The 17280-nt window shown below is 44.0% G+C and overlaps 4 protein-coding genes across 13 annotated transcripts; 2 read left to right on the plus strand and 2 right to left on the minus strand.

Moving 5' to 3' along the window:
- The first annotated feature begins 33 nt into the window (after nt 1–33).
- On the plus strand, nt 34–1752 carry Ssl2 (Strictosidine synthase-like 2). Of its 2 annotated transcripts, none has more exons than XM_017153012.3 (4): nt 34–279; nt 340–548; nt 601–889; nt 960–1752. In XM_017153012.3, the coding sequence occupies exons 1-4, from the start codon at nt 164–166 to the stop codon at nt 1612–1614; spliced, it is 1269 nt and encodes a 422-aa protein (XP_017008501.2). In that variant the 5' UTR covers nt 34–163; the 3' UTR covers nt 1615–1752. The 2 variants fall into 2 exon arrangements, with proteins under 2 accessions (XP_017008501.2, XP_070072776.1); XM_070216675.1 differs by having other exon boundaries at nt 601–885; nt 960–1095.
- Nucleotides 1753–1855: 103 nt separating this feature from the next.
- LOC108064857 (SCY1-like protein 2) lies at nt 1856–5367 on the minus strand. Its single transcript, XM_017152639.3, has 6 exons — nt 5152–5367; nt 4485–5084; nt 3369–4244; nt 3083–3302; nt 2847–3023; nt 1856–2777 (listed from the first exon to the last, which is right to left on the minus strand). Exons 1-6 carry the CDS (start codon nt 5276–5278, stop codon nt 2258–2260), a joined length of 2520 nt encoding a protein of 839 aa, XP_017008128.2. The 5' UTR covers nt 5279–5367; the 3' UTR covers nt 1856–2257.
- Nucleotides 5368–5822: 455 nt separating this feature from the next.
- Nucleotides 5823–17246, plus strand: LOC108066766 (protein RUFY3). Of its 7 annotated transcripts, XM_070216127.1 has the most exons (7): nt 7768–7993; nt 8116–8957; nt 12349–12782; nt 12840–13090; nt 13152–13557; nt 15354–15451; nt 16187–17246. In XM_070216127.1, exons 2-7 carry the CDS (start codon nt 8135–8137, stop codon nt 16812–16814), a joined length of 2640 nt encoding a protein of 879 aa, XP_070072228.1. In that variant the 5' UTR covers nt 7768–7993; nt 8116–8134; the 3' UTR covers nt 16815–17246. The 7 variants fall into 7 exon arrangements, with proteins under 7 accessions (XP_017011285.2, XP_070072231.1, XP_070072228.1 ...); XM_017155796.3 differs by lacking the exons at nt 7768–7993; nt 8116–8957 and adding an exon at nt 5823–6355; XM_017155540.3 differs by lacking the exon at nt 7768–7993 and having other exon boundaries at nt 8038–8957.
- LOC108067106 (uncharacterized) lies at nt 9659–12303 on the minus strand. Of its 3 annotated transcripts, none has more exons than XR_011418891.1 (5): nt 10574–12303; nt 10153–10517; nt 10027–10083; nt 9866–9963; nt 9659–9802 (listed from the first exon to the last, which is right to left on the minus strand). XR_011418891.1 is itself a non-coding variant. In XM_017156076.3 (5 exons), the coding sequence occupies exons 1-5, from the start codon at nt 12246–12248 to the stop codon at nt 9755–9757; spliced, it is 2256 nt and encodes a 751-aa protein (XP_017011565.2). In that variant the 5' UTR covers nt 12249–12303; the 3' UTR covers nt 9659–9754. The 3 variants fall into 3 exon arrangements, 2 of the variants coding, with proteins under 2 accessions (XP_017011565.2, XP_070072232.1); XM_017156076.3 differs by having other exon boundaries at nt 10027–10096; XM_070216131.1 differs by having other exon boundaries at nt 10027–10099.
- Nucleotides 17247–17280: the final 34 nt, after the last annotated feature.

The raw sequence follows: 17280 nt of genomic DNA on the forward strand, positions 1-17280 counted from the left end.
GTTTCGTTATAATTTTAAAAGTCTGTTCAAACTTTAGAGTTGCTTAGAATTAAGTTATCGCACCCAAATCATCCCATTATCTTGACACTTGAACTTTGTAACCTTGTCGTCGGTGTTTTTTATTTGAGCCTCATTTAATATCAATTTGCCGTACAATTTAGCCATGGGTTTTCTAGGCGCATTACTTAAAACAATTATTATTTTGTGCATTTTCTTGGGAGCATTAATCCTGCTTCCCGGACTGCCTCCAAGCACCACTTTTCCCTTCAAAGAATATGTGTAAGTTGACTAATTTCTGAAGTTCTAAGAATAGTTACTTGATCTTTTTATTTCTTAAAGCATAAAGCCACCTAGGGAACTAAATGGAGTTCTGCAGACAAACTTTCATTTGGATAAAGCCAAACAGTTGTGGAAGGATCGGATATTTGGACCAGAGTGTCTTCTGGTCTTCGAGGAGAAGATATACACGGGTATTCACAGTGGAGAGGTCATTGGCCTGAGCAACGAAGAGACTATTCAGCCTATCACAAAGATAGGGCAACCATGTGGTAAAGCAGCTATGGGAAGATTTATCTATAAAGCTGATAATAATCTCCCTAGATTATATTTTTGACGATGAGCTGTGTGGCTATCCAGTGGGCCTGGCCCTTGACACCCAAGGAAAGAATCTGATAGTAGCAGATTCATATTATGGAGTTTGGCAAGTTAACTTGGCTACGAAGGCGAAGACTAGGTTGGTGTCCAAGGAGCAGATCCTGCCTGGCAAGAAAGTAAACCGTAGGGCTAAGCTTTTCAATTCGCTAGCAGTTAGCCGGCAGGGCGAAATCTACTGGACTGATTCCTTATCGGATGACTTTGTCTTGGCTCCGTTTGCTAACCCATCAGGTCGGTGAGTTTAATTAAATATATAATAGATAGATAGCCTACATAGTGAACAAATATTTGATTCCCCTCCTCAGACTCTTCAGATACAATCGCGAAAAGAAGACAAACGAGGTACTCCTAGATGAGTTGGCCTTTGCCAACGGATTGGCTTTAAGTCCTGGAGAGGATTTCATAATCGTAGCCGAGACGACGGCCATGCGTCTGACCAAGTACTACCTCAAAGGATCTCGGGCGGGTCAGAGTGAAGTCTTTGTGGATGGTTTGCCTGGATGGCCGGATAATCTAACTTCTGATAGTGAGGGAATTTGGGTGCCTTTATCCGTTGCTTCGGATAGTGAGAATCCCAATTTATTTGCCTCTTTGGCTCCCTATCCGAGATTACGGTCTATCCTTGCCCGTCTGGTGGGTCTAATGCAGCTTCCCTTCAGAATTTCGAACTATATATATCCGAACGATATTGCTGCTCGACTTTTCCACTCCTTCAATGAGATGGCCACCAATGCAGCGCCCAATCGAAGCACTGTGGTTCGTGTGGATTGGAAGGGAAATATTGTGAGATCCCTGCATGGTTTTGATAGATCAGCCTCGGGCATATCTCATGTTTTGGAAATTAAAGGAGACCTATACTTGGGATCACCATTTAATCAGTATATAGCTAAAGTCAAATTACCCGACTACGTGGCGAAGTCTGTAAAAGAAACTAAAACTAATGAGGATCAACTTATATAGTTGGCATTAGTGTACATTGTTAGGAGACAATATAATTGCAGATCTTATGGAATGAAATATTAAATGTTTTTAAAGGAATGTGTAATTTAAAAACCCGTTTGAAATAAATTGTAGTTTAACAGTATAGTTTTGCATTAATTTATCGCAACAATCGAATTTTAATATGATCGTTGTACTTTTTTGTTCCATAATCATGGCTATTGTTAAAATAAATATAGTATTTAATCACACCGAAAACCGCTTCATTAATTTGATATATTTTGTAAAATATAGATAAGGAGCAATTGCACAGAACATAGTTGGTTGGCTTTTTGTCTAGCTAATATAATAATACATATTCTATTTAACTATATGCATTCGTTTCGTTTCACATTTGATATATCGATTGCGGAATGTGGCAACGAGCAAGAGTCCAAAAGACTTGTGTTAAAATCTACATAATATAATTTAAAACATTACTAACAAACACGCACACATTTAGACGGGACATTCACACACTGCACAGATAAATTTATATGTATAAATAGTTGTATAAGTGAATATTAGGTTGCACAAATCGATGCTACCTGGTAACTATAGTTGCCTTGTATATTAAATATATGGAATATGGAGTTCTATCAATTGTTATTGGCTACGACTGTATCTAGTTCAAGAAGTTAAGTATGTCCTGCTGGGAAAGTGCGTTGAGGTTCTGGTTATCCGTCGGCAGCAGCGGCTGTGTCTGCGGCTGTAGCGTTTGCGCTTGGTTGGGCTTTGCCAGAAGCTGCTGTTGCTGCTGCTGCTGCTGGATGTTATTCAGACTATACCCGGTTGGATAAATGTAGTTAACTGTGGGCTGCTGCAGCGTATACATATTGGCACCGTTCGTGTTGTTGGGCTTAGGCGCTCCAACTGAGGGTCTTCCACCAGCGAAGGGATCCAGGTCGTCCAGCGAGAAGGAATTGTTGTTGCTCGCTTGCGGCGAGGCCAGTTGATGGTTCATCACCAAAGGATTCGCACTGTGCCAACCATTATTGGTCTGCATTTGTTGTATGGGTGCTGGTGCAGGAGGTGCTGCTGCTGTCACTGCTGTTGTCCCCAGACCAGTGAGGTTGCTCTGCATCATCGAAGACAGAATATCTGGCCTGGCTCCCGGCGGCGCTGCTATTGTATTGTGCGATATTCTAGAATTACAAAAGAGGTTTCTTGAGTTTCAGCTGCTTTTCTTTGGTTCCTTCTTTATTGATTCCTACTTGAGTTGTTCCCTGGCCTTGACCGGTGCCAGTGGAGCGGCTGAGGAGGCATTTGGCTGGCCCACAGAGAACCCAGAGAACATGTCATCGTTGATCTTGTTACCATTACCGGCACCATTGGCGGAGATGGTAGAGCTATCCAGCTCATTGGCTAATATTTCGGAAGCATCTTTTGGTCTGTTTGGGAAGATAATTATTAAATTATGAATTATTCCTTTAAAAAATAACTATATTACTTGTTGTCTCTCTGTATAGTGGACAGTTGCTGCAGTTTCTCCCGCTGCTCTTGCTCCACACGGGCCATCATCTCCTTGATCAGGGCTATAATCGTATTAAATTGCGCTATGGTTAGGCCGTTCTCCACACTTAAGGGTACCAGGTATGGAATGCATTTATGAGCCATCACGTCCTTTGTTATACCCAGTTTGGTGTTGGTCATTGCGATTTTATAGATGCCTAAAAGGGTCAGGAAAATTAATAATTAATCTGTCGTAAACAACGCCTATTGATTTGAAAACATACCAATTATTCCCATTATAATAGCTGGCTCGCGGCTTTGAATCTGCTGCAAGAAGGGTAGAATCTCATCCAGCACCAGCCACTTGTCCAGATTTTCCAGGAGCTTGCCAATGGAAATCAAGCAGTTAACCTTCACCGACACATTGCTGCTCTGCAGGCACAATTTCTTGATGCGCGGCAGCACCGAGTTCTTCATTGCGTTGTAGTCGATCAGAGTGGAGAATGTGGGCAGGACAGCCAGGCAGAGATCTTGGATCTGGGGCATGTCGCATTCCAGGGATCGATACAACAGTGGCAGCACACTCTGCTTCACCTCTTCCGCCGGCGTGAGCTTCAGCAGCAGATCCATCTTTTGCATAAAGATCAGCAGAATTTGAATGGGATCCGTTAGCTTGAAGATCGGTTTCAGGTGCGGAAGGATGTGATCGCAGTACTCTCGCTGGCTGCTCATCTCCGCGATGAGCAGGACATTCGGTAGCACAAACGGTATCATCGGCGAGTTGACAAACTCCTTGACCAGATAGGGTAGGATCGAGTGCAAATTGACGCGATGTGGAAGCGTCGGAATGATTTGCGGCAGGCCCTTGTAGAACTTGGACTTCTGCAGGTTGTCCCACTGATACAGAGAGTCCAAATAGCTTAGTGTCTTGACCCCAACGTCCTGAAAGTAAGCGATCTGCTTTAGTTCGTGCAGCTTGGGTCGCAAACTAGCACTGGGATGCAGTAGAGCTTTGAGACTCTCTGTTAGCTCGCTGGGCACTGCGTTCATGGGTGGATATTTCCGCTGGTTCAGATCATTAGCATAGCGTCGAAAGCTGCTGTAATCGCTGCCAAACATCTTCAGCGGCTTTCCGGCATAGATGGTGAAGACGAGGACACCTAAATTTGATTTAAAAACAATTATATTAGATTTTTTTTTTTATAAAAATACGTGTATGAGGAATTAATTGATATCTAATTTAATACGATTTTCTTATCTACTATTAATAATCGCATGCTAGATTTTTGTGATGTATAAATTATCTATAAAAACCATAGCCTTGCCTTTTAATGACTCACAAGAATAATTTAGCCATAGACAAAAATATCAAACAAATGGGTATTTCATAGACTACTTACCCAACGAAAAGAGATCACTGTCGGGGGTGTTGACACTGTTCAGGGCCAACTCGGGAGCCGTATACTCCAGACTGGGCTGAGCCAGGACGTGCAGGGAAGTGGTGTACTCCCGGAAGGGCCAGTGCGGTGTGCCATCGGTGGCCGGTTGGTTGGCGATGCAAAAGTCAAAGCCAAAGAGCTTCCAACTGCGGTTCTTGTTGATGACGATCGTCTCGGCGCTGATGTTGCGATGGACAATCTTGGCGTCCTGGTGAAGGAACTGCAGGCCGTCGAAGAGCTGCAGCAGACCGTGTCGGATCTCCACATCGTACAGCTTCTTGTCGGAGCGCACATTGTCGCCCACAACGTTGGCCAGCGAGGCGAAGACTGGCTCCGTGGCAAAGGCCAGCGAGTCCCGGCTCTCCTCCAGCGGATGCTGTACGGTCAGCACATGCGGATGACGAATCTTGGTCAGCTGCTGAACCCCTCGACGCAGTGTTTCCAGCATGGTCTCCCTGTCATCTTTCGACCAGCGCTCCAGGGACTTCTTCTCAAAGACGAATACGGACACCTCCTGTTTGGTGCTCTTCTTGTGGCCATTGTACACCTTCCACATCAGGCCTGTTTGGTTGGGATTGGGATTACATTATATCGGCCACAATATGTTGGTAACCCAGGTAAGACTCACCCACTCCGGCGGTGCACACCTGGTCCAGCACCTCGTACTCCCGCGTCACATTGTTCCCGGGCAAGACGCCGGATAATGTGGACACCGTCTGCACGGCAGATGAGTAGAACTTGTTTATCATGTCCATCCTGCTCGAATTTGCAACTGCAAATCCTTTTGTTTTCACAATCAATACTTATCAGGTGTTTCGGTACTTCGATATAATATTTGATAAAGCTATCGGCTTATCGTTATCGTGTCAAACGTTTAAATAATTATTAAATTATTTTCTAATTTTAGTCTTATATAAGAAATAATAAAGAAATAAAGGTTTTTTTGATATCTTAAATAAAACAAATGGAAGTGACTTGGGCGACACTTCTGGAAGTGACTTGGGCGACACTTTTGGAAGTGACTTGGGCGACACTTTTGGAAGTGACTTGGGCGACACTTCTGGAAGTGACTTTGGCGACACTTCTAGAAGTGACTTGGGCGACAAAAAATCAATTTTTATTGTGGTCCAATTTCAAAGGATTTACTTAAATGAATGTTACAGAAAGGGACAGTTTTGTAAAAAAAGTGTTTACTGTACTTCGATAGCAGCTACTCACAACATCGTTGAGTAATAGTTCTTCGATAACCGTGACCCGTGACAGGACTAGTGAAAGTTATCGCCCTTCCCCAATCGCAAAGCAACAGCTGTTTCGACTTGTATTGACAAACTTTTTTGTTTACGCCGTGTGCAAGTGCAATTAAGCGAAATTAGCGCGTATAATTGAGTCGGTTCAATTCATGTGATCTCGTGGAGTGTCCCGAAAAGTGTACCGAAGTGAGTGATTCACCATGAGCACGGACGATCTGCTGGTGCGCCGCGAAAGGAGCGACGACTCCCAATCGCTTTCCCGTTCGCCAAGTGCCTCCGTTTCGGAACCGCCCCCCAGTGGAGGTGCCGCGCCTGCGCTGAGCAACTCCTCCACGTCCACATCCTCGCTGGACCGCCTACGCAACACCTTTAGGCGCACGGAGAGCATTTCCTCGCAGATCTTCAGCCACATCTCCACGCAGTTCTCGAATGCAGCCGCCGCAGCCGCCTCGTCGGAGGTAATTGACGGGACCACCACTTACCCGTATCCAGAGCAACCCAGCCCACCTGTTGTGCCACCCACTCCCGATGCAGCTCCATTACCCTCGCCATCGAAAATCAAAGCGAAGCGGATGAAACGCGGTGAGTTTCAAGCATTATTCATAGAACGATAAGACAGCTTTGTTTTTCATTATGCATTATCTATAGTAATATGTTAGATATATTATACAAACGTATAATGTATAGATATTATTGAATTAGGGCAGTATTTCTTTCACATGGCCAATATTTTACATATAGCTTTAAAAAAACCTTCGGGTAATGTTTTATAGACTAGAAACATATCATAAATAATTTACCTTTTAGGTGTTTTTTAATAATTATTGTTTTAAAGGGTATAAAAATGATTTTAAGATGATGTGAAAGAAACCAGCGATAGGTTTATATTTATTCAGCGATCAATAAAACATGATTAAATAATAAAAACGTATTATAAGAAGTGTTACAATGGTAGGTATTCATATAATATATCTTATCATATAAAAACCAACATTTTCGTGGGTCAGAAGCCATTTCAGATTTCCTAAGAATTTATAACACTATGCAGCATCAAAAATGAACCTCGATGAATGCTATATTTTTGGATTCGTTACGAATTCCCAAGTTAAACTGCGTTTTCCTAAAAGTTCCCCGACGCAAGGACTCTTAGCAAAAGGACCTCAAAGTTCGAAAAATGCTGAAATTGACCAACTTTGCGGAGCTCTCAGAGGCAAATGGATGCATGGCTTGGTTCGAAGTTAAAGTTTTTTAAAAGATACACTCTTTATCTTTCAAACCCCATACATAAAATAATTTTAGGATTTTTTTAAAGGCAGAAATAAATTCCAAAAAACATAGTCAAAAAACTGAAAAACATACAGCTGCGGTCAAAATAGTAGCAGTGTTGCCGCCTTGTGTTTTTAAAAGTTTGATGTTGTAATTTTTTCTTATCCAATTAGTCTAATAGTAAAATTATAATCAATACAATATTACCAGGAAAAGATCAATTACAACAACAAACTTTTAAATACACAGGGCGGCAACACTACTACCATTTTGACCGCAGCTGTATACTTTTATGTTTTTTGACTATGTTTTCTAGAATTTGTTTCTGCCTTAAAAAAAATCTTACAAATTTTTGAAGTATGGGGTTTAAAAGATAAAGGGTGTATCTTTTAAAAAACTTTAACATCGAATCAAACCATGCATCCATTTGCCTCTGAGAGCTCCGCAAAGTTGGCCAATTTCAGCATTTTTCGAACTTTGAGGTCCTTTTGCTAAGAATCCTTGCGTCGGGGAACTTTTTGGAAAACGCAGTTTAACTTGGGAATTCGTAACGAATCCAAAAATATAGCATCCATCGAGGTAAATTTAAAAAGCACTAAAAATGCTGCACAGTGTAATCAATTTGTAATATACTCGGAATTTTTATAAAAAATTAAAAAAAAAATTAAAAATAACAATAAACTGGTAAACCTAAATAAATAAACCTACAGTGGTAAACTTTCACCGGAAATACTACTCCAACAAGAACACCCTTAACAAAAGCTCCCGAAAAGCTTGCGAGCTTCGCACACTTGACAAATCAATAGGATAAAGAACTTTATGCCCAGTCTTACTCAACGCGTACACAACAGGATAACGGAGCAACCTCAAAGCGGCGATAATTTTCAGTTATTTGGTTAATTTCAAAAGAAAAACCCTCTTCAAGAGGTTTTCGGAAAGGAAAAACATTTTAAGGTAAAACAAGCGGTTAAGGAAAAACCACAGCAAAGGAAACTCTGCAATTATTGAGCACTTAATATCGATATATCTGTATATATCTGTATTTTTATGGACGCCCACGTACACACACATTGCAGTTTCTGAAGCACCAGCAAAATGCGTGGACTTGTCGAGGATACGAAAAAGTCCAAGTTGTCGTCGACGAACAACAACAACATCAGCACCACTAGCAGCAACAGCAGTCGCATAAAGTCGGTTAGTACTGTACCAGGATCGAGTGCCAGTGGCAGCAATTCGAAGCCTTTAAGAAGTTCGGTGAAAACGCCAACGATGAGCAGCACGACGTCATTGGCTGCAACAGCGGCGGCGGCCAAGAAGGCGCCTCAAACGGTTGGCAAGTCTGCAAAGTCATCGACGGCAGCAGCAGCAACAACAACTGGAATCGGAAGTGGAGCAGCAACAACAAGGGCCCAAGCGGCGGCGGCCAAAAGCCAAAAGGGTCAGAATCCACCCCCACAACAAGTGCAACCCAAGCAGCAACAGCAACAGCAGCAGCAGCAACAGCCGACACAGCAGCAACCCTTAGTGTTGCAGCAACAACAGGCGAGCAACAGCAGCAACACGATTGCCCTGCCAAAGGCATCGCATGCCAATACCAGTGAGGAGCTGGCTGGCGGTGTCCAGGACACCATTTACCTGTGCAACTTTCGGGTATCCGTCGATGGCGAGTGGCTGTGCCTGAAGGAGCTGCAGGACATTGATGTTGCCGGCGGAACAGGCAGCCAGAACGTGCAGACCAGTGATAAACTGGCAGGAGGAGGCAATCCGCAGACCGCTGGCTTTGGATCCACTTACAATTCAGGATCCAATTCAAGCAAGCGCAACAGCAAGCGCTTCTCCGGACTGTCCACCGGCAGTGGATCAGGAGGCGGCGGAGGAGGAAGTGGAGGAAACGGCGCCCTGGACATCACGGACAATGGTATTATGGCAATTGAAAACCTTATCGGCCGCCGGCTGTGCGACATGGTCCACAGTGGCTCCTCGGCACTCGGCCAGTCCCAGTCGCACTCCCAGTCGCAGCACCAGAGTGTCGGCCTCTTCGCCGAGTGGTCGCATCTCTGTAGGTCGCTTCTTATGGTGCCTCTGTTGCTCAGCACGCTCCTACTTTGTAGTGTCTCTCTTCATTTGTCGTTATCTTTTGAAGATTCCAAAGGGTCAGCGAAGTCATAAGGATGTCTAAGCCATAGATTTTTAAAGGTTTTATTTGATAATTAAATTGGGATGTTTGTAGGTTTTTATTTCATTTCTAGTGTTCACTTTACATTACACTTTATTTTCCTTAAAGACCAAAGTATCTATTTCTTTTTAAAGCATTGTCTTTTGTTTATTTGTATGTATAGCCTAATTAATTACCAGCATTATCATTTTATAACATCCCATTGGGTGGTAAAATAACCACTGAAGATTCGTATCAAAAACCTTTAGAAAAGTATGGATAGTTAGATCTAAGTTTTAGATTTTGTTGGCCCTTGTAATCTCTGATCAAATTGCATGCCTCTTTGCATTGTTGCACATTTAGTTGCTTGCTCTTTTGATACAAAGGGTTTTAATCTTACAAGAATTTAGTTGAGGAAAATTTTTAATTAGCCAGATAATTTTAATTAATACACCTCAGTGTGGTAAAAGTTTAAATCGAAAGGTTTTATTGGTTTATCAAGAAATATACACTTAAGAAAATGGAGACGCAAACAACAAAACAGATGAAAATGATGCCAATTAGATATCGTCAAAGGTCGTTTCCCAGCTCGGGGAATCCCTTATCGACTGATTAGGGAATAGAGAAATTAGTTAATTACTAAACAAGTCAATTAATTAGATTAAACGCACCTCAGTGCCGCCTCTTAGTCGACCCGTCGTGGGTACCGCCTTCTCTGTAGACTTTTTCCTGTGCAGGAGAGGATCATCCGAAGATTCGTTGTCCGATACTGAATTGCATTTTTTTTGGTTAACTAGGTATTTTTTAAAGAAATATTTTTTAAGAAACTTACCAATCCTCACTTGTTTGGTCCTTCGTTTTTCCGATGATGACGGCTTTCTGCTTTCTTCTGAGGATTTGTTCTGCTGGTGATTCTGGGTTCAGGATCTCGAAAGCTGGCTATTTTCTGATAACTTACCTCTTTTTTCCGGCTGGTCTCGGTCTCCTTGTGCCTCTTTCGCTTTTCCTCTTGCCTGGAAGGCTTCTGTCTCCTTCTATCCTTGTCCATGGCGACCAGATCGCTTTCGGAGGAGGGAATGGCAGATGGAGTAGTCTTCAAGGTGGGTTTACCCGGAACCCTAGAAGCTCTGTGCGCGGAGGAATCCTCGGAGAAAAGCTTGAAGGCGGAATCCGGCTTAGCCACCGCATCCCTACTTTTGTCTGGTTGGTAGTAGTCCGCTCCTTTGGTCCGACTAAACTTGAGGGGCACGCACTTTCTTTTGAACTGGCAGCCAAGCGAGGAGGTGGAGGTGTAGGAATCCAGCTCAGGATTCTCCGGATAACCTGTAATGAAGGTGGAAATTATCAGTATTTATTAACCATTAATCATTTCGACTTACGATCATTTTGAACCGATCTTTGAGAGGTTGAGCGACCAGATCCAGAGTAATAATATCGGTGATCGTCTTCGGGTTCCCCCTTTTCGTCTTTCTTGGCTTCTTTTACTGGCTCAGTTACTACCAAAGGCTCCCTGAGTTTTTTCTTTTTTTCTACGGGCGGAGGAGCCTCTGCATCAGGAGCAGGAACTACCCTCTTTTTCTTCTTGCCCCTTCGCATGCAACAGCAAATGATGAGGAGGATGAGGAGCAGGAGCAGAGCCAGAAAGGCGGCAATGCACCAGATCAAGGTGTCATCGTTGTCGCACTCCCGGCACTCCTCCAGTTCATCCTGACGAGTGTGAACCTTCTCCAGTCCAGTGAGCCACTCGTCGTGGTGATCGTCCTGCTCATCTGGATCCTGCTGTTGATCGGGAGCCTCCTGCCAGTGGATGGCCGAGCGACTCAGCTTCCGAGAGTCTTCTTTTGAAGGGGGAGAACCTCCCGTTTGTTCAATCTTTTCAAAAGATGAACGGGATTCCCGGGCTTCCTCCTCCGGATTCTTTTCCTGCATCACAATCCTCTCTTGAACCTGCAGAATCCCCCCCAGTCCCGGGTAGAAAACCTCATCAGCATAGTGCATCTGCAGATTCTCCCTTATCCAGGCGAGCAACTGGCGATTATAGTTCACCTGACTGACACCCTGAAATCGATAGCAGCTGGTGAGGGTTTGAAAGAATCTCACCAGGACATTGGCGGATCGGGGAGAGCGAAGATTGTAGATGCGTCGCTTTCGAAAGGCCAGGTAGATATTGGTCAGCATGCCATGCTCATCAGGGGTCTCCAAACGTGGCATTGGCACAATCATCGTTCCCTGATCCGGTTCCTGGGAGATGCAGCTTTGATCCAACTGGGCACAACTGGAGGCATCCTCCTGCGACTGACAGCTCTTGGGCAGATAAACAGGTTCAATCTTCGTCCCCTTAAACTGAGACATTATATCCTTGTTCGGCGTTCGCCAGCCATTTCCATTGGTATTCAGGGTAGTTCGGCACTGCCGATAGATGGTCACCAGGCGCTCCACGGTGCTCAGTTTAATGCGTCCGGCGTAGTAGGAAACCTGGGCCATGGGCACTAGATAATACCGAAGGTAGCCACCCAGGGCATCGTAGAAAGCCCGCTGAAGGATCATTCGCGTATCCTCGTCCGACATTTTCTTGACAATCTGATTGACAGTATTGAAGTACCGGATGAGCATGTGCACCACGCTGTCGGTGAGCAGGCACTGGGGAAAGGATTTGGGCACCAGCAACTCAAAGTCCTTGCGGGCGGAAATCAGGGCAATGTCTTCTGTAGAAAAGCAATTCTTGCGGTAGTTGCCAAAGAGATTTGTGCCCAGAAAAGCCTCTGTTTCAACGGCACTCCGCGTTGCCTTTTGCAGCTCCTTGGGCAAAAGATCCTTGAGTTGTTGGTAACTCCTGGGAGGATCTTCTGCCTTGTGCTTCTCCTCCCCATCGATCCTCCCGTTGAGGCCATTGCGGTAGGCCCTTAGCTCCGAGCTGAGCATCGATTGCAGGGTCAGTTCGTTCTGGAAATCGTTGGTGGGCACCTCCAAAGTGGCCAGGTCGATGCTGTATATGGGACAACCCCCGGGAGCCAGGAAAAAGAACAGCAGCCAGGAGAGCACATAAAAGTTCATTACTCAGTTCAAACCTCAAAGTTGTCAGTTGTTTTGTTCGGTTTTGAAGCAAATCTCAGTGCCATGCAGTCTTGATTTAATCCTGGGATCCTTTTTGCAGCCCGGGATACGGCGGAAATAGAGCGCAGCAATCTGGTGAATATTTGCAAGTTGGTGGTGAAGGAACTCCTGGAGCAATCGCTGCGTTATGGTCGCATGCTGGACTCAGATCATCTGCCGCTGCAGCACTTCTTCATCGTCATCGAGCACGTTTTGGGCCATGGGTTAAGACCCAAGAAGGGTCTTCTGGGGCCTCGCAAGGAGCTGTGGGATCTGCTGCAGAGCGTCGAGCATTATTGCCCGGAGGCGCAGGACATTACGGCGAGTGTCAGGGATCTGCCCACCGTACGCACTCATATTGGACGGGCTCGAGCCTGGCTGAGGATTGCCCTGATGCAGAAGAAGCTATCGGACTACCTGCAGGCGCTCATTGAGCACCGGGATGATTCACTGTACGACTACTACGAGCCACATGCCCTGATGATGAGCGATGAGGTCTGAAATCCCTAAATCTCTCTGAAGAAAATCCTCTTTAACTTGAATTCTCTGCAGATCGTTGTGATAATGGGCATTCTGGTGGGCTTAAACGTAATCGATTGCAACCTGTGCGTCAAGGAGGAGGATCTGGATTCGCAGCAGGGCGTCATTGACTTTTCGTTGTACCTGCGTTCTAGTTCGCGGAATGCCGATGCCGCTCCCGAGGACACGGCTCCACCTGCCCTGCTGGATGCCACTGGGCAGGGCAACATGATTGCGGTGCTGGACCAGAAGAACTACATTGAGGAGCTCAACAGGCACCTAAAGTGGGTTATGGCTATTCTGTGATCGAGCCTCTAAGCTTAGTTATTCCATGAATATTTTTAGCGCCACTGTGGGCAATCTTCAGGCCAAAGTAGAGTCACTTACGACCACGAATGCCTTGATGAAGGAGGACTTGGCCATTGCACGGAATAGTTTGTTGGCCCTACAAGCCGAAAACCAAGCCATGAGGCAGTCCACTCCAGCGGCGGATAATAGTTCTACTGGTTCTGGAGGTTCCTCCTCCGAAAAGGATAAGGAAAAAGCCTCGGAAGAACTAATTGAAGAGCGTCGCAAGACCAGCGAACTGGAAAAGGAGCTAAAACTACAGGTGTCCCTCAAGGCGGAGTCCGACATGGCCATGAAGCTGCTGGAGAAGGACATTCACGAGAAGCAGGACACGATAATCTCGCTGCGTCGCCAACTGGACGACATCAAGCAGATCAACCTGGAGATGTATCGCAAGCTGCAGGTGAGTAGGTCACGCAGGATGGGTTTCCAGGCCATCTCTTAAGGTTTCTGCCTAAAAAGATTCCCTGTGAAATCAATTAACCCATTCAAAAATCACTCACACTCACTCACAACTCATCTGCCCACATTCATTCGCTCTCATCTGGTCCCCTTTTTTTCAAGTCTTTATTTTATAATTTAATCATTAGCTCCAATAAATCCAATTAATCGGTCTAAGCCTTAAAGTCAAAAAGTAATCCCGTCTAAAATTCAACCAGGAATGTGAAGATGAACTCACACAAAAGGGCGAGATGGTCTCGCGCCTGCAAACGAAAGCCTCACAAATTGGTAACATTTTACAATCGCTAGAAAAGAAATACGAATCGAAGCTCGTCGACCAGCACCATCACTACGGACCAGGATCAGGATCAGGATCGGGATCAGGAGCTGGAGCTGGGGGCGGATCCATTGGCGGAGATCGCTCGCCCAACACGCGACGCCAGCAGAATCTGGAGAAGTTCGAGGCGCTCACCAAGAAGCACAAACAGGACGCTGGACCGCCCATGAAGCGGATGCATCTCAAGATGGACGCCGCCTTTCCGCCCTTCGATCCCAGCAAGTATCGGAAGTCACCGCGTCAGCCGGATGCACCCAATCCGGAGGATCTAGCGGAGACCAAGGATGCCAAGACGCCCACCTCCGCCAAGTCCCTGAACGATGAGCTGGCCGAAGCGGCGGCTGTGGTGGTGCAGCACTTTGGAGTGGATGCCTCCCAAAGCGATTATGTGCTTTGCCGGGAGCAGACAGCCGAGGGAGATGCTTAAGCAACAGCTATATTTAGAATAAGACTCCTTGTTTGTAGGGCCAGTATCGGTTTTCACAGAATTTATTTCCGGTTTTCACAAATCTATACAATAACTAGATTTGAATTGTATTTTTTGTTTAAATGAAAATCCTTTTCTTGATGGCTAAAATTAGGTTTATATCATTACTGAATGTATTTAGTGCCTGACTGCATTTACAACCTAAAAAGAACTTAATATTATGAATATTATTTAATATTATTATTCAAGATCTCGGTTAATGTAAGATCTAAAGATCTCATTTAATTATTCCACCATTTGAAAATCGAAACAGGCCCGTATTGCTCCCAACATCCTTGGGGCCTGGACAACCACTCAAAGTCCGTGTCCAGGTCCCGAACGGAACTCAAAGTGCAACTACTTAAAGCAACTAGAACAACCCTATAGCTCTATAGCGTGTGTGTACCATATAGGATGCCTTTACTCCCTAGACCAGATCCCTTAAATGGATAGAATACCAGTATATGAATTGTTAAAGGTTTTGAATTACTACAGTTTGCAACCTGTTAGCTAAATTATCTTCCCAGAGACCCCGTAAACAATGATTATATACGATTATACTATAGCGACGTATGTATGTATATATGTATAGTGTGATTAAGAGAGGCTTCAGATGTTTTATTATACATATGTATGTACGTATGGATCCCCACGCAATCGCTTATATTGTAACTATACACTCAGCCTAGTCAAATACAACAAATATTGTAATTATATACTATAAACTACAAATAAATATTGAGACTATATGAATCTACAAGTCCATGCAATGTATTATACGCGTTGGAGCTACAGCCTATATTCTAATACTCGTACTCTCTTCACAATCGATCCCAGAGAAATAAAACTTATCCGAACCCCAAGTCTTTCATTTTCCACACTACTAACATCGATATAAAAATTAATGTTGGAACCCTACGACGTTGGTACATCCGCTTATTTTCTTCGTTGGCAGGACTGCAAGGCCTCTTTAACGCACAAAACCGAGTTGATGACCAAGTTGGAGGTCCAGAAGGAGGACATGGCCAGTACCATCGATCAGCTGGAGAAGAAGTAAGATCGCTGAGGGGTTGATGAGGATTGCATATGGGGGAAAAGAAGCCAGTTTGGAATTTTAAGCCACAATATATTTTGGAAATGGAATTCAGCCTATGAGTTTCAGTTTATAAATAATAATGAGGCATGGTTTTAAAAGATCTTTGACTTAGTTTCTAACGATCTATACCACTCTTGTCGAAATACATTTATTTCAAAATTTCTTAAAATTTTGATTGAGAAACAACTAATATTAGTAGTATAAAATACCCTTACAAGTTTTTTTGAAAATGTTTGATCTATTATTATCCACAAAAATTCTTATTCTGATTTACCTGTGATCAATTATTAAAAATACCTAAAACTTTGGGTTCACTAAAAAAAAAAGTCAACTTTCTAGTGGCATATTCCTCAAAAATTTTAGATTATTACTCTAACACTCCAAAAAAATTCGAATTTTTTATTTAGATGTGATCAATTATCAACAATATATGGGTTTACTCAAAAAATTTCAACTTTCTAGTAGCATATTCCTTAAAAATTATGGATTATTACTCTAACAATCCAAAAAAATTCGAATTCTGATTTATCTGTGATCAAATATCAAAAATATCTGGGTTTACTCAAAAAACTTAAACTTTCTTGTTGAAAGTTCCTCAAAAATTGTGGGTTAATTCTCTATAAATCCGTTGTAATAATTTAAGGTTAAAAATCCCATAATTAATCCTAATAAACCCTGTTTTTTTTACCCAGATGGACCCATGACAAGAGCAATCTGGGTGAGATTCTGAAGACCACGTCACAAACGCTGACCACGCAGGTCACTGCCAGCGAAGAGCGGGCTGCCCGAGCGGAGGCGGAGTCAAGGATCGAACGCGAGTGGCGAATCTCCTTGCAGGAGAAGGAGCTAAAGCTGAAGGAGAAAATATCCAACCTGCAGGACTGCCTCAAGGAGCTGGCCGAGGAGAAGGAGAGGAACGGCAGGCTCAAGGCGGATCTGGACAAGGTGCGAACGCAATGGTCAGAGGCACAAACCACGCTGGAGGAGCTCGGCATCCAGCTGAGCGTGAGTAAGCTGAAGGTGTCGGAGATGCAGGATCAGGAGCGTCGTCAGCGGCAGCTGCTCTCCGGCTCAGCCCAGTCTCTACAGGCCATGCCGGAGGCTCTTGGGAGTCCCGGGATCTGGGCACCCGATTCCATTGCCACCCACTGCACCGCCTGCGAGCGGGAGTTCAATATTACCCGGCGGAAACACCACTGCCGCAGCTGCGGTGAGATCTTCTGCAAGGCCTGCTCGGAGCACACGCTGCCCCTCCTCAATGCCCAGGGTCAGCCGGGGAAACCAGTTCGCGTGTGCGACAACTGCTACGCAGCTAAATGATAAATGATAAGGAATTGTGTGTGCTAGACATGCCTGTATGTTTGACTAGGAATCTTTAGGGGCGGAGTATGAACTTTGGACAGTTCTTGAAATTTGTTACTACCTTTGTGTTGAAAAGTTTTATTAAATGGTGATAATTGTTCTCCTATCTTACCTAAAAAAGTAAGATAAACTAGATAAAAATTTAATTATTCCTAATTTTCTTGGAACTGTTCAATATTACCTGCCTATTTAAACACTCGCATCCATAATTGTGTGACAATTATTGACATGTAGTTCACCATTGACCTTGCGATAAATTCCCAGTCATTAATTTGACGATATATAGTACATTGATTGTGTTTTGTAATCAAATTATAATAAACCTTGTGTTAACGAAATGTATCTATTAAAATTATGCCTTATTAAATCATTGAGTAATGTATTAATGTACCTCTGTCGTTGAGAAATCATTCAAAGATATCTA

Source organism: Drosophila takahashii, chromosome 3R (genome assembly GCF_030179915.1).
Source record: "Drosophila takahashii strain IR98-3 E-12201 chromosome 3R, DtakHiC1v2, whole genome shotgun sequence".
Taxonomy (NCBI): domain Eukaryota; kingdom Metazoa; phylum Arthropoda; class Insecta; order Diptera; family Drosophilidae; genus Drosophila; species Drosophila takahashii.

Bases quoted from the DNA above. Each gene is read 5' to 3' on its own strand.
- Ssl2 (XM_017153012.3), top strand. From the start codon at position 164: ATGGGTTTTCTAGGCGCATTACTTAAAACAATTATTATTTTGTGCATT. The intron at 280-339 runs GTAAGTTGACTA...TATTTCTTAAAG, and splicing joins TTTCCCTTCAAAGAATATGT to CATAAAGCCACCTAGGGAAC. The intron at 549-600 runs GTAAAGCAGCTA...TAATCTCCCTAG, and splicing joins AAAGATAGGGCAACCATGTG to ATTATATTTTTGACGATGAG.
- LOC108064857 (XM_017152639.3), bottom strand. From the start codon at position 5,278: ATGGACATGATAAACAAGTTCTACTCATCTGCCGTGCAGACGGTGTCC. The intron at 5,085-5,151 runs GTGAGTCTTACC...CCAACCAAACAG, and splicing joins GGTGTGCACCGCCGGAGTGG to GCCTGATGTGGAAGGTGTAC. The intron at 4,245-4,484 runs GTAAGTAGTCTA...AATCAAATTTAG, and splicing joins CAGTGATCTCTTTTCGTTGG to GTGTCCTCGTCTTCACCATC.
- LOC108066766 (XM_070216127.1), top strand. From the start codon at position 8,135: ATGCGTGGACTTGTCGAGGATACGAAAAAGTCCAAGTTGTCGTCGACG. The intron at 12,783-12,839 runs GTCTGAAATCCC...AATTCTCTGCAG, and splicing joins CCCTGATGATGAGCGATGAG to ATCGTTGTGATAATGGGCAT. The intron at 13,558-15,353 runs GTGAGTAGGTCA...CTTCGTTGGCAG, and splicing joins AGATGTATCGCAAGCTGCAG to GACTGCAAGGCCTCTTTAAC.
- LOC108067106 (XM_070216131.1), bottom strand. From the start codon at position 12,248: ATGAACTTTTATGTGCTCTCCTGGCTGCTGTTCTTTTTCCTGGCTCCC. The intron at 9,964-10,026 runs GTAAGTTTCTTA...AATGCAATTCAG, and splicing joins GACCAAACAAGTGAGGATTG to TATCGGACAACGAATCTTCG. The intron at 9,803-9,865 runs GTGCGTTTAATC...TTCCCTAATCAG, and splicing joins GACTAAGAGGCGGCACTGAG to TCGATAAGGGATTCCCCGAG.